Here is a 15336-nt window from a genome sequence, read left to right as displayed (position 1 = left end):
TCCCCATCCTCGTTTCTCTCCCCAAAACCATGGCCACCATGAAAACCTCCATAGTTGCCTGTCTCCCTGCCCACGTGTCCATTTAAATCTCCTCCTATAAATAACTTCTCCGTCTGAGCAATTCCTTGCACCAAGTCTCCAAGATCTTCCCAAAATTTCTCCTTCGAACTCGTATCCAACCCTACTTGAGGTGCGTACGCACTAATCACATTGATAAGTTCTTGTCCTATTACAATCTTGATTGCCATGATTCTATCTCCTACCCTCTTGACATCTACAACATCTTGTACCAAGGTCTTGTCCACGATGATGCCAACACCGTTTCTCGTTCTATTTGTGCCCGAATACCAAAGTTTAAACCCTGAGTTTTCTAGATCCTTTGCCTTACTACCAACCCACTTAGTTTCTTGTAGGCACATAATATTTATCCTTCTCCTCACCATAACTTCCACTACTTCCATAGATTTTCCCGTTAAGGTTCCTATATTCCACGTTCCTAAACGCATTTTGCTCTCTTGAACTCTACCCTTCTGTCCTAGCTTCTTCACCCTCCCCCGTCTAATAGGATCAAAGTACTTCTTTTGTGTGTCCCGGGTAAAGTTGATAGGAGCATATGCTCCCAAACAACTTTGAGTGGAGTCGTTCGAAAAGAAGTTTCTATGGCCCCCTTGCTCATTTAACACTGCATCCGGGTGCCGATGGAGATACAGCGACCCTTGCTCACTTATCACTGTGCTCGGGCCACACAGCGCGCCACTTACGGGTGACGCCCTAGCTTTAGCGCGATTTTGTTCTTGATTCATTTTCATAAGGATTCGACGTGATCATGGAGTGCCGGCTGTCGACTACCTGACGCCCTCCCCCTCCTCCTTTATCCGGGCTTGGGACCGGCCATGTAAGACATAGGCGGAGTTATCGCCAACATCAATAATAATTAATAATAATAATAAAGGTAAAGAATATACTCTCGAAAGAGCAATACCTAAAAGGGTAAGTCCGCAATTTACTTTTACTGCTAAACTGGGATGACATCATTCTTTGATGCATCATCACATCTCAACACAATACCCTCGAGGCTGGCTGGAAAGATACATTTGGCCCACTGGCATCCTGTCGTGACCGGCTCAGGTGGAGGCACAATCATCAGCACATTGTCATTTCTCTGGACAACTCCCATTACACTAACTGTGCTTCCTTCTTTAATGTACCTGCAAATACGACACTGCAGGTTAGATGTACAACCACATTAGTTCGCATCTATCAATTTCACGCTACTTGTATACAATATTATCCACACCGTCACGTGGATCAATAGTTGACAGCTACAAAACGCAGTTAAGTTAAAATACAAACTCCAATTTATTGTCTTTAAATAATCTAATTAAGTATTTCCTTACTTAGATTTAGTACCGAGTTGGTTGGCTGACTCAACTATCGCAAGGGTAAAGTTTTGGGTTGCATAGGAAAGGGTGGCTATAAACAGCTGGAGTACTTTTCAACCTGAACAAACCAACCAACCATAACTGCACATTGGCCACCCCAAATTCATCAAATGCCTCCACCAAAAAAAACCCAAGCTCAGTAGAAAGTTGAAACTGCTACATCCCGCGGTTCACACCTCCAGAGAACATGAACAATGGCTATTCAAAATTACACTATATAATCCTTATAACAGGCACCTAAGTTTTACGCATCTATAAGAAATATAAATTAAGAGGGGGAATCTCATAGAAGCAATTGTCATTATAGTGATTAAAAATGAGCTTCAAGGTAAAATTAATTGCATAACTCTAAAATTTACACCAAAAAAAAGTTAATTGTATGATAGAGCTATTACCCTTCTTTCAACCGCATAATGCGATCATTGCTTGAAAGTTTCCTCTCTCCCAGCCATCTAATAAACTCTGGAGACAGCTCTTCATGTTCCGGATTCACATCAATGACAATTGAATCATCAACATAAGGAGTCACCCTTGCCCCACAGCCAGTCTTTACCAATGCTCTTAACCCAGATTGGAAATCAGAGATGTAAAAATCTACCACACGCCTCTGTCAAATGACATAAACAGAAATTTGAGTCATAAGAGTAGAAAGAACAAGAATTTTCAAGCCTCGTAGCCACAGAAGTCCCAAGGCATCACCATGTAACAGCTCCTTGCAACAACTGAGCAGAAACATATATACATAAAAACAATTCAAATAGCAGCACTTAGCGGATAGGCAATTTAGAGTTGTACACTCTGTCAACTTTAAAACACATCAAAACTGTCACAAATTTACCTGCATGCAAAATTTGCCAACCTCAAAGTCTTAAATCTTTTGAAAGTAAATGAAAAAAATAAAATCAGTTAGTTAATTTGAAAACCCCAGATCCCCATCCTAATAAGAAAAGGAAAGAAAAGAAAAAAGAGAAAGACTACGCTTTATCCATCAAATAATAGCTACGTTTCAGTTACTCACTTCTATCGACCTGAGCCCCCAAGTAAAGCGACGATGTGTAGGGTGGGCAGCTTTTGAACCCCATCCTCGATACTCATATAAACTTGTAGATGTATACACACATCTTGGAATCCTTTGAAAGGACGACTCAAGGGGCAGATTGCCACAAGTGACCACCTTCAAAAACAGAACCAGATAAGAATTGTAAAAAATTACTGGTTCTCAACAAATACAGAACAATAACCAAGCTCAACGCCCCCAAAAAAAAAAATATCCACAAACCCAACTCATTGGTATTAGAATCTACAAGATAAACGTTATACAAAAATAAAACTTCCAGCAATTAAATGCCCCAATGTATCTCCATCTCGCCCTCCTTCAGAGATCTTATTAAGATTTATAAGCCACAATTTCAAATCCATCAAACTTACCCCTGACACCTTCACAAATTGCCCGTTCTTTGCAGTCCTAAGCTCGGAATCTGAATAACTAGAAATATAACCTATGATAGCTCGTCTTCCCCAATAAGTATTCCATGTAAATAGTGTAGCAACTGCACCGAAAAGGATCACAACCACGATGAGGAGAATTGCATTGTGGACTGCACCTAGAATAAAACCACCAGCAATGAACCCCATCACGAAAAGAAGAATCAAAGACCACATAATTAGCTTTGGGAAGTTCTTCCTAAACGAAAATTCGTCATCTTGGCTAAGAGTAGTAATGGCCTGATTGTGAACAATGGAGGAACCATGTACTTTCATTGAACCCATTGACTCCAAAGGACCAGATACCTTCCGAGGGGCACCAGAAGAATTTAGTGGACCAGAAGAAATGGGTCCAGATGTAATGAGACCTGTTGCAGGGAGAACAGGAGGAAGAGGTCCTGAGTTTTGGCGGCCAGTTGGTGTTACCCCACCAGATTGAGGACCAGACGACTTCTTTAGAGGTTCCCCATGCTTATTCAGTGGTCCAGAATTTGACTTCTTTAAGGAAGCAGAACCAGGCATGCCTCCAGATGATACAGGACCTGATGTGGTATGGCCAGCACGAACTGTAGCATTAGGGATTGGTCCTGAATGTGAAGCAGCACCTCCAAAAGATCCAGTCCTTGCAGGAGGACCAGTTATAGGTCCAGATTTTCTAGACTTAGAGGCATCCGTAGGGATATCAAACATCTTCCCTAGTTCTCCTGACTTCTTGATATCTCCACCAGTATAGGGCATGGCAACTGAGCTCATAGTTGGAGTCCTTTCCTTTGGTTGCTCTGGCCGGCCTGATACGTAAAGGCCATTACTGAGTTGATGAGAATTGAATCTGGAACCCATCTTGCTCTTTTGAAAGATCCGACAAGATATTACACAATAAGCTCAACTAGCAGACTAGCAGTTCAGTGATGTGATCCTCCTACGGAAAAAAGAGGCACCAAAAAAGTTTATATCATCACTTATTGCTTATCTAAAAACCAAGTAGTAACCCACAGCCACACACAATATACTAAAACATAAATGAACTGCAGAGAACGGCCACAAAGAATTAGACTATGATGCCATCTCAGATCTCCAGTAAAGCTAAAACATTTTAAAATTTTATATGCTTCTTTCGTATGTGATGGAAAATTTATCACAATGCAATCCTAATTCATACACCACCACTGAAATAGTCTACACCCATGCCATGTTTTTTCTTCTATATATACCCACACGACAACCTATAATTACCTCTACAAGTGTACAACCATTTTCCTCTATTAAAAATACTAGCACTAAATATACAATTAGAGTTTCAGAGAATATACAAGAAATACCTTATCGAGTATAATGCTTATAATGTGGTTATGATTTGTGCCACTTATGAAACACCAACCATCCAAGGAACCAAAGTTTCATTATCGAAGTCAAGGAAACAAAACCAATCTCTGTATGTATGAATGTGCATGTGCACATAACATCTTGTTTACAAAGCAATAAGCAAAAAATTGATTCACTGTAGTTTACTTGAGTTTGAGTGGAGAGACTATTATAGACGTCAATTCATATAAGAATCTACGGTTCAAAAATCATATGCACATTTAACTTTATACAACAAAAGCAGTATATCAATTCAAAGCACCATCATAACTCAAAAGAACAATATCATGGACAACCAACTGAATTAATTAAAGGATCTCTAAGAAAACCATTTAAAATATAAATCATGTTTTAGAAGGTCAGAAGCAATAATCAGATAATTAGGAGGAAGTATCAGAAATTCAGAATCTTCCATTTTTAGAAAAATGAAAAAACAAAATTTGCATCTCAAATCAAATAAACAAATCATGCCCAAATCAATGCTTTGCACGAACACCAAACATCAAGTGCTGCAGAGTTTAACGGGCATTTTAGCAATACCAAAATTCCAATGCAACAAGGAAAATTCAAGCATGTCCCTTCCAATTTCTCTACCCAAACTTTCTCAGCAACCAAACAAAACTCAAGGAAACAAAAACCAACCCAGATTTCAGGAAGGTTAATAGCCAGCATAACCATTCCCAAAATGGAAAATTTCATCAAAATGGCGCAATCTTCAAGCACCAACCACCCAAATGTCCAATCTTTCAGCCCAAATCAACAAAATAAAGATACCAAGATAACCATTTCGAGCAAAAACTAAGAAAATCGAAAAGATCTAACAAAACAAGCATAGATTGACTCTGAAACTCTCACAGTCAAATAGTAGCTGACTAAAGAGAAAAAATTTCACATGGACAGGGGCCAAATGGAAATTTAGGAATAGTTATGCACAGACATACCTGAAGGAGAAGCAGGGGGAGCTGAAATCTGGAGACGTGGAGACATATTGGCTTCACTGATAAGGACAAACAGCACCCACAAAAGAAAAATCTCGGACTTTCTCTCTCTAAAATCTCTTTTGGGGTTTATGTTTGTTTCTCTCACTAGCTAGAGAGAGAGTCAGTGAAGAGAGAGAGAGAGAAAGAGAGAGAGAGAGAGAGAGAGGCGCAGGCAAGAGGCAACAATTGGTGTGTGTTTGTCTCGTCCGGCCAAAAACCTCCAAGCCCAATAAAAGTACTTCTAATAACAACCATAAAGTATTTGTAACCATGCTTTACAGAAAAACTTAAACGGTGTTTCTAGGTCACATAGACACTTTTTGAAGAAACACATGCTAGGAAAACACTTCTAGGAACCTTTTTTTTTTTTTTCAAACAAATTATCTGCAATAAAGAGTTGGGCGAGTGAGTTAAGCTTCACTATAGGATAGCAATAATGTTATTCAAATTCGTTTTTGACGAGAATCAAACATAAAATAAGGAAAAGGGTACGATCAATGAGGATTTTCTATAGTGACCCAAAGTATGAATACATCAGATGTTTTAGCCATTAAATCTTTGTTTAAAAGTAAAAAAAAAATACCAAGATCTAACATTAAAACATTCGAAGTATCCTATTCTCCATAGGATTTCGAAATTTTTTATGACGAATGATGAACCGGCCAGTTGCCTCGTGCATCACAAGAGAAACTACTTCATTTAATCAACTCAAAAGGGGTGAAAACTGTGCAGATTGTGAGAGAAGAAAGCAGATTTGAGAGAGGCAAAGGGATGAACAAAAACAAAAAAATAAACTGATGAATTATATAACACTTTCCTTTAGAACCGAGTCTTCTCAATCTTGTAAAATCCCTCACTACAAGAAGCCACACCATTACAGACACTTTCAAACCCTAGGAAAAACAATGGACAATAAATTTCTAAAATCTATACACAAGGAGAGGAAAAAAATCACGTCGTCTTAAACCGTCAAGCTCGTCACTGTTTATCACTACAACACCACCGCCACCACCGCCACCCCCATCACTTTTCACATTGGGAACAAAATATTTCTCAAAAGATTAAATACCCGAAAACGTTTCTTGGAGCACAAACAACTAAACTGGTATTACATCGTTTTTCGAGGAGTCTTCGCATCTCAAAACCACCCCCTCAAGGCTAGCTGGAAAAATACAATTGCTCCACTGGCATCCAGTTGTCAATGGCTCAGGTGGAGGGACGATCATAAGCACATTGTCATTTCTCTGGACAACTCCCATCACACTTACCGTGCTACCTTCCTTGATGTACCTACAAAACAAACATCACTTGCAGTTATGCGAGACTGACTCAGAGTAAACTGATTCATGCATTTCTTAAAAATAGTTGCAAGAACGTACAATGGATTAGATAAGTGATAAGTTTTTACCCTTCTTTCAATCGCATTGTACGGTCATCACTTGAAAGATTCCGCTCTGCCAACCACCTGAGAAAGTCCGGAGACATGTCTTTGTTCTCTGTGTTAACATCAATAATGACGGACTCATCAACGTAAGGAGTAACTCTTGCTCCATAGCCGGTCTTAACTAACGCTCTCAAACCAGACTGGAAATCAGAGATGTAGAAGTCCGCTACATGCCTCTGTCAAGCAACATAGACAAACAAGTACACTTCAGCATAAAGATCCTTAAACTCAAAAGCAACAGCATCGCTTCATGCACATCGGTCCTCCAGTTGCCAACTAAGTCATTTACGTAATATATGGAAATCCTTTTTTGAGAAAGAAAAAGGATTAGCAGAAGAAACTTTGTAGACAGAAAGCGGTAACTCAAATGTACATACATCACAAAGACAATCAACCACTTCACCTCACGCAAAATCTTTTGTAATTTTTTCCTTCTTTTCTTATTTGTAAAAAGAACAAGGTCCCTGATTTGATTTTAAAAAAAAGGAATAAAATCTCTCGTTGCAATTGTTTTACTCAAAAACGGAAAGAGTGTATAATTTCACTCGTGCAAGGCACTGAATTGAATTAAAAAATCAGTAGAAAATGAGCCCAAGAGGAAACATACTACAAGGCTAATAAAATTAAAAGGCCCTTAAGCATTAACATGAAGTTATGAACACAAATTTTAAGCAATACGTACGAAATAACAGTTCTCATGAGAAAAATGTGGCAAGGATATATTAATTATATTTGTGTGCTGTCTTTTGTTATTCAGTTAAACTTATACACGTTTAATGCCATCAAACTCTCAAGAAGTGCCTAAATATAATTTCAAAAATATGTAACTACGAGAAGTCTAAATGTATCTAATTACAATCAGATACATGTTGCCAAGTATTCAAAAGTTAACATATCCATATTCCATAGTGGGTATGGTTCTCCAATAGAGTATTCATGCTACATAATGCTAAAGGATTCAGTTACTAACCTCTGATGATCTAAGTCCCCATGTAAATCGACGATGTGTAGGGTTTGCTGGTTTGGAACCCCATCCTCGGTACTCATATAAACTCGTAGATGTGTAAACACATCTGGGAACTCTGTGGAAGGATGACTCAAGGGGAACGTTACCACAGGTAACCACCTTCAAGAATTACCAAAAATATAACATCAAAACTCCAGCATACTATTTATGCAGAAATAGATAAATGACAACGGATGGTGAACCACTCAGCAATAAGTGCCAGCCAGGATATGTTCACAGTTGCATCACATCCATATCACTATTTGAGAGCGCTTACTAGAAGTTTTTCTCATTTCAAGGTATTTCTCAATATCTTCTACTCCACATATGCTTATATTCGTATAAAATTCTAGCAATGAGGAAAATTTACAACATCATTAAAACACATGCTAATGAATGCAAATACAGACGCAGCAGCCGCTAACTTGCAAGAGAAGCTGCACAAGGCTAAGCATGACTCATAAAATCGTTTGGCCTGCTGAAGTGCCTCCTTGGTAGTTTTGATTACCATCTTTTGATTTCAGCATTCTTTTGCAGTTGAAGTGTCTACTTCTTTTTATTTTCAACTTAGGAAATACCAAGGTTTTAGCTTGGTAATGTTCATGTTGCACCTACACGCTACTGCTTTATTCTAAAGAATATTCTAGGTTTTGGCTTTGTTTTATTAGAGTAAGAGTAAAAGGTCATAATTCGTTAAAATTTGAAAGTTTATGACTTAATACATGTAAAGTTTTGTTACAAATAGGTCAGCCTTACTCTCTAACGAATGGACCCTGACTATATTTACCATCTTCAGGCTAGGTAGCTGATAAAGGACTTCCCATTTGACATCAACTTTGAACAATAAATATCCCAATCTAGGGAAAGAAACCACATATATTTTTCTTGGAAATACTGTATGACATATGTAAAGGTACAAAGACTTTTTTCCTTTGAAAAAGAAGAAAGAAACTCACCCACTTTCTTTATATCTTCAGATTAGCATACAGAAAGACATTTTTATATATGCATTTACATGTCAAAGGTAGAAAATTTTCAAACATTTAAAGCTTATTTACACAGTTGCACTATGCCACATTAAAATGTTAAAAAAGTCCAACCTGATTGTGTACTTCGTCATTTCCCACTTTTACGTAAACAGATTAACTCATCTATTCTTCCTTTACTCACACCATTTCAGTTCTCGACAAAAGATGTCATCTCTCGTATACAAATCAGTGGAGAAACACAGATGGGTAGTTGTGAAAAGTGCAATTTAATAATGTGAAATCAAAGTAAAAAGAAGTAAATATTATATATGTTAAGTTCTAAGTATGGTGGAAAAGACACACACACACAAAGTGAAAAACAACTTGGTGATGGTATTTGAGATCTAATGCAGGGAACAAAAGTACCGACTAAATATAAATATCAATTGGAAAATAAACAGTTTAGAGGAGATAGAAATATAAGATATCAGCATTAGCTATGTTACATACCCCAGAGACTTTCATGTATTGCCCATTCTTTGCAGTTCTGAGCTCAGCATCAGGATACCGAGAAATGAAATTTACGATAGCGTTTCTTCCCCAACAAGAATTCCATGTGAACAAAGCAGCAACTCCAGCGAAAAGAATCCCCACAACAGCAAGGAGTATGGCATTGTGGACTGCTCCAAGAATAAAACAACCAGCTATGAACCCCATCACAAATATCAGTACCACAGACCATAATATTGTCTTTGGGAAGTTCCTCCTGAAAGAAAACTCATCTTGGCCAAGAGTAGTCACTGCTGGATTGTTAACTGAGGAACCTTGTAATTTCATTGATCCCATAGACTCTAAAGGTCCAGATACCTTTCTAGGGGCTCCCGAGGAATTTAGAGGACCTGAAGAAATGGGACCAGATGTGATAAGTCCTGTTGTGGGAAGAACAGGTGGAATATGGCCAGAGTTTTGACGTGTCACTCCACCAGATTGAGGGCCAGAAGACTTCTTCAATGGTTCACCATGCTTGTTGAGTGGCCCGGAATTAGTCTTCTTTATTGAAACAGAACCTGTCATGCCTCCAGATGATACAGGACCTGATGTTGTATAGCTTGCCCGAGCTGCAGCATTAGGCATGATAGGACCTGAATGTGAAGCTGCACCTCCAAATGATCCGGTCCTTGAAGGAGCACTGGTCAATTGCCCGGATTTCCTAGACTTGGACCCATCCATAGGGATGTCAAACATTTTCCCCAGCTCTCCTGACTTCTTGATGTCACCACCAGTATAGGGCATAGCAGTTGAGCCCATCGTAGGGGCCCTTTCTTTTGGCTGCTCAGGCCTACCTGATACATAGAGACCATTGCTGAGCTGATGAGATGGGAATCTGGAACCCATCAAGCTTCTTTCAGAGGCACAGAATAAAGGCACAAGAATGGATGACTCAGAGATACTCAATGTCCTACTGTGAGAAAGAAAGAGAGGTAATCAGTTCTCGTTCATATAATTGTTAACTAGCATGAATACTTGAGAAATCAAGGAATAAATGAGAAAAGTATAATAATGTGACCCAATCAACCACACCAGGATACAGCAACGGAAAAGCTAGCAATCTTGATATAATGATTATCATCTAAACCTTCAAACTGAGGCACGGCATTACTAAATTGCGAACATACGAACATGTCTCCAAGATCAAGTCTTGAGAGCAAAATTTTGTTCTGGGGTGGCACAGAGTCCTGTTCTTAATTTTTGCAACCTAAAAAGTTAGACAACAATGCTTAAAACTACAACAGTGTTGCAAGTAAAACAAATCATTTACTAATTACTAAGATTCCGGTCAGAGACTCAGAAATCGGTCATCTTTAGAACAAATTTCATTAATGAAAGATCTGAAGCAACAAGTAGGGATTGTAGGACTTCTGGTTCTTTCTGGATCCCAAAAATAATTGATACGTAGCCAAACAAAACTCCTAAAAAAACCCTAGATAGCTTTGCTCCCATAAGCTTTCTGTCATCTTTTTTAACAAGAACTGACAAAACCCATTCAGAAGTTGTTTCCTTTCCACATTTTCTCATCAACCAATCAGAGTACAAAAAAAAGGAACTAAATCGATAACAGATATTCAATAAAACAAGAAAAAAAACACAAAATCCTCCAGTTTTAGCAAGCTACAACGAAAACCATGACATTCCCAAATATAAAAATAAATGGAAGGGACAACTTTCAGAGCCCAAATCAGAGAAACAAAGCATACCCAGATCACCATTTTGAACTATAACCATGGCAATGTGGAAGATCTACAGAAATGAGCACAAGTTTGATATGGGTTCTTCAATCTTCAGAGCAGATTGGGGGCAATGGGGAAGGGGCAAAATGGGAAAAAAATGGGGCAAAGGGTAAGAGATACCTGAAAAGGAAGAAGAAAGAAAAGATTTTAGTTGCTGAAATGGATCAAACACAGTGGTTGAAGTGGTGATAATAGTAGTAATGATTCTGCTGGTGAGAGTGAGATCCCATCTCTAGAGCAGTCACAACCTGTCTCTCTCTCAAATGCTTTGTTTCTTTCTCTCTCTCTCTCTCTCTAAAAAAAGTCTCTCTCTTTCTCACTCTTGAAAGAGCCGCAACAACTGGTAGGTTGTCTCATCCGGCAAAACCCACCAAACTGTGTAAAAATGACTTTGGATAAACAAACCATATTGTTTCAAAATCATCTCAAAAGTCACCTTCAACCTCCCACCCTCTCCCTATATCTTTTGTATTTGTCCCATTTTTTCCTCTCTTTTTTTTGTGCTATATATATATGGACCAGGGTCCTCTTCTGAGCAGTTTCCTAGTGATCCTAGGGATCCCGTAATCATGTATGTTCATTGTATATCGTGCAGTCAGAAATTATTTAAAATTTAAATTTTAAAATTCAAATATGAATAGTACTTAACGAAAACTGACCGCACGATATAAAATGAATGAACAAGATTGCGGGATCCCTAGGGAACTGCTCAAGAAAAGATCCTGATTCATATATATATATATATTTGCGGCTTTTTTCCTCTTAATTTATATTCAATTAATATCTTTGATATCATGAATTTTGAAGGTCACTATTTAGTCCTAGGAGTACTTTTTAACATAAGATAAGAATCTACCATCCGTGAGAAATACAGTAGTCTTTTTTAATTAAAACTTATTAATCATTATGGAGTAAATAACGTCAGCTCAAATCCTACCACTCAAGCAAAACAAAACCAAACTAAAAGAGGCCAATTTCCTTGTTGATGCTGTCATTAGTGTAGGCGTTGGTAGTTCTGATTTTTATATTTGGGACCGCATAATTTATGTTTGTGCTGTCTTTGCTTTTAAGCTTACATCGTTTTGGTACGGGTTGTTCTCGAGATTTTTCCCTTTAATGTATTTATTTTCTAATAAAAAAATAAACTAAACAAACATGATGAAGTTAGTTAGCTAAAAGAGGGTTTTTGGTTACTTTGACAAAAACTGCAAAAAAAATCAAACTCCAACAGGTTAGTTAAATGACTAGCGATCTTAAGTAACTTTATGCAAACTAGCTAAATTTTAGCTAGGAGGAGAGAAAATCAAATTTTTGCTAAACAATAAAAAAGGTCGTACCCAGTGCACAAGGCTCCCGCTTTACGCAGGGTCTGAGAGAGGTGAATGTCGGCTAGCCTTACCCCCATTTATGGAGAGGCTGCTCCCAAGTCTCGAACCCGAGACCTACCGCTCATGGGCGAAGGCACTTGCCATCGCACCAAGTGCGACCTCTTAAATTTTTGCTAAACAATAAAAGTTACAAAATTACATTGTTGTTTGTGAGTTTCAAGAGAAGAAATAGAGCTTGAGTTGTTAAGTTTAAGAAAAAATAATATGAAAATATTTTAACATAACCTACAATAGCTAATATTGTTATTAACATTTGGATCATTTGGCTAGCTATAATAACAAAAATTTAGCTAGCATTATTAGAGATGCTCACACAGTCACACCCTCTTTATCAGAGTTTCAATTCCTTTTAACTTTTTTTTTAATCAGTTTCCAGTGGCTCATCTTATGGATTGTTTTAGTTGCTCCAATAATGTTATATCAAGTTTTCTTCAAAAAAAATACGCACACTGTACCATTTTCTTCACAAGCGTACCAAATGCAATGTTCATGAAATGGGATTGACAGATGTCATCTCTCATGTTCGAAAATGCCAGAAAATCGTGTTAAGGAAATATCATTTGTTTTCTATTGTCATGTTTGGTTAAGTAATCAAAATCATTAGTGTTCAATTTTTCAATTATACGCTAGCATTAATTGCATTAAACTGACAAATACATTAAATGTTTTCCCAAGTGATTGGAAAAAAAATTCTGAAGTAGATACTTGGGTATGGAACTCCCTATGCTATGTATTAAATTCCAAACAATAGTGCAAGTGGTGTTTTACCGCAATGGCGGAAAATGATTACTCAAAAAATAAAACGTCCAAACAATGGTTTGTAATTTGGCTTTTTTAGATGTAAGTGTAACTCTTGTCAATGTTGAATTTATCTTTGCGGGTTTTTGTCGTTTGCCTACGTCTCATGGTAGCACTAAGCCCACCGCATTATCCCATATCCTCACCCGCATTGTATATTCTCACCCACAACAAAAGGTTAAAAAATCGAAACGATATTTCCCCACCCATGATTATTCTTAAAATAACCTTCTAATACAAATCCAATTTTTTTTATTCTTCAGAAAAATAAATATTAGAGTGCTGATAAGCCCAGCTAAATCTCCACTCACTGCCAAGGCTCCCCTTCTGATTTTTACTCCAGCTAGAATTCTAGAATCTAGTCATTTCTCAGATCTCTAGCCGATTGCAACTCTATTTCTTTCTTTCCAAACGCTCAACGCACCCCCATCCCTCCCTCCTTCGAATCCCACGACCAAACCTCATGCCACATTCCCAACATTTCCATCCTCATGCTTCATTTCCAAAATTCGCAACAACTCATTCCCACTCCTCAAACACCAATTTCTTTTTCTTTTCTCTAGCGGAGCTACTCCGCAAACTGAGGTCCCTGTCTTTGGTTTTGGGAACTTGAGTACCATAACTTCAGATGGACAACCAATTACGTCGACATTCGTTCTGACACCAGCTGAGATTGTTGATACGAACGTGTGGGTAGAGCAACGTGATGGCCAAATTGTCAATCACACCTTTGCAGGAGGAATCTGAGTTTGACGAAACTCAAATCCCTTGGACACTGCACCAGCTCCCTGCATAGAACCTCAATATCTTGACTTCGATGAATTAGAGTCATCTGAAGAATTAGAGCAGTGCAGACCGCTGAATCATGACAACCTTGGGGATCTACGAAGAGATATTCAAACTTACCTCCCTAGCAAGGTTGTCACTAAAGTAAAGACCCTATTTCTTTAATAATTGAATCACACCGCCTCTACAAAAGTTATTTTAACCTAGTTTTAAGTACTTCCGTGGAGATTCTAATCCAGATTATTACATCATGCATTTATTTAAAGGGAACTTTAACGAAAAGCACCCGGTACTGTTCACTTTAACGAAAAACCACATTTTTACACTAAAAAGTCAATCATGGTACTATTCACTTTACCCTTTATTTTGTCCTTATCATTAAAACTCAAAGTTTTCAAGTCATTTTCATTAGTTTTCCTTTATTTAAATGCAATGACTCTGTACAACAATGACGATGCATGGATGTGCAAGATGTTCCCATCTACCATGAAGGGACTTGCTATGAGATGGTTTTCCAAATACCTATTTTGAAATACATGCTGACATATTCACAAATACCTATTTTGTGTTTCGTGATGTACATAAACATCATGAACTATTTTCAACATGACCACTGAGACTAAGAATGAGTATTGTATAGCTACTTAAAGCGATTCCGTGCAGAATTGGCTGAGATCAAAAAGCCAAATGGCAGGCTCGCCACGATGGACTTCAAGCAAGGACTCTAAGGACTCTAAGGACTCTATGTTAATTCACCTTTCTCCCAAAAGTTGAATAAGAAAAAGTATGACTACGCCACTTTGGCAAAGTGCTTTGATATCGTTGATGATATCATCGGTTAGGATGATAGAACCTAGAAAAAGAGATTCGACACAGATGATGAAAGGCGGTCTGATAAGAGATAACTGAGACACACTGCCTCTATCTTCCCATTGGAATGACAGAAGATGATGCAAAGACAAGCCAGCTCAGCCCAAGACAAAGCAGTACACTGCTTTAAACACTACTATCACCAACATCATTCACAGTACCAAGGATAAACCTTTCCTCAAAAGGCCCGAACCTCTTCCTAACCATCTGGCCAAGAAAAAGCCTAATGAGTACTACTCTTTCCACTAGTGCAATGGTCACACCACTCGAAGCTATCGCATGATCTGGGATCCTATTGAGTAGTTACTCAATCAAGGGCATGCTGAAAGTTTGTCAAGAACAAAGCCAAGAAGTAGGAGCCTGCAGAAAAGATGAACCAAGGTAAGTCCGATCAATATGAGCTCACAGATGAAGAGGAAGATTGACGCCAAACGAAAAACTTACCTTCAATATTAATTGCATCTATAGAGGACATAAGGCGCTTGAAGGAAAAAAGGCTTTCAGCCTTGTACATAGGAA

General features: G+C 38.1%; 2 protein-coding genes across 6 annotated transcripts; both read right to left on the bottom strand.

The window, feature by feature from the left end:
* Positions 1-912: 912 nt before the first annotated feature.
* On the bottom strand, positions 913-5503 carry LOC103405378 (uncharacterized membrane protein At1g16860-like). 4 transcript variants are annotated; one of them, XM_008344362.4, is made up of 5 exons: positions 5231-5503; positions 2871-3846; positions 2461-2616; positions 1838-2049; positions 913-1208 (listed from the first exon to the last, which is right to left on the bottom strand). In XM_008344362.4, the coding sequence occupies exons 2-5, from the start codon at positions 3765-3767 to the stop codon at positions 1016-1018; spliced, it is 1458 nt and encodes a 485-aa protein (XP_008342584.1). In that variant the 5' UTR covers positions 3768-3846; positions 5231-5503; the 3' UTR covers positions 913-1015. The 4 variants fall into 4 exon arrangements, with proteins under 4 accessions (XP_008342584.1, XP_008342586.1, XP_017179816.1 ...); XM_008344364.4 differs by having other exon boundaries at positions 913-1222; positions 5231-5459; XM_017324327.3 differs by lacking the exon at positions 5231-5503 and adding an exon at positions 4830-4957.
* A 538-nt stretch (positions 5504-6041) lies between these two features.
* LOC103405377 (uncharacterized membrane protein At1g16860-like) lies at positions 6042-11459 on the bottom strand. Of its 2 annotated transcripts, none has more exons than XM_008344360.4 (5): positions 10943-11459; positions 9198-10149; positions 7684-7839; positions 6678-6889; positions 6042-6559 (listed from the first exon to the last, which is right to left on the bottom strand). In XM_008344360.4, the coding sequence occupies exons 2-5, from the start codon at positions 10080-10082 to the stop codon at positions 6367-6369; spliced, it is 1446 nt and encodes a 481-aa protein (XP_008342582.1). In that variant the 5' UTR covers positions 10083-10149; positions 10943-11459; the 3' UTR covers positions 6042-6366. The 2 variants fall into 2 exon arrangements, with proteins under 2 accessions (XP_008342582.1, XP_008342583.1); XM_008344361.4 differs by having other exon boundaries at positions 11096-11454.
* Between the last annotated feature and the right edge of the window lie 3877 nt (positions 11460-15336).

The sequence above is a fragment of the Malus domestica genome, chromosome 17 (assembly GCF_042453785.1).
Source record: "Malus domestica chromosome 17, GDT2T_hap1".
In the NCBI taxonomy this organism is placed as follows: Eukaryota; Viridiplantae; Streptophyta; class Magnoliopsida; order Rosales; family Rosaceae; genus Malus; species Malus domestica.
The sequence above is the reverse complement of the archived record's forward strand: the minus strand, read 5'-3'. Positions and strand labels throughout refer to the sequence as shown.

Coding starts and splice junctions, on each gene's coding strand:
- LOC103405378 (XM_008344362.4), bottom strand. CDS start 3,767: ATGGGTTCCAGATTCAATTCTCATCAACTCAGTAATGGCCTTTACGTA. Junction 2,617..2,870: donor AATTTGTGAAGGTGTCAGGG/GTAAGTTTGATG, acceptor CTGTTTTTGAAG/GTGGTCACTTGTGGCAATCT. Junction 1,209..1,837: donor ATTATGCGGTTGAAAGAAGG/GTAATAGCTCTA, acceptor TCGTATTTGCAG/GTACATTAAAGAAGGAAGCA.
- LOC103405377 (XM_008344360.4), bottom strand. CDS start 10,082: ATGGGTTCCAGATTCCCATCTCATCAGCTCAGCAATGGTCTCTATGTA. Junction 6,890..7,683: donor GGGGACTTAGATCATCAGAG/GTTAGTAACTGA, acceptor GTTGCTTGACAG/AGGCATGTAGCGGACTTCTA. Junction 6,560..6,677: donor ACAATGCGATTGAAAGAAGG/GTAAAAACTTAT, acceptor TTTGTTTTGTAG/GTACATCAAGGAAGGTAGCA.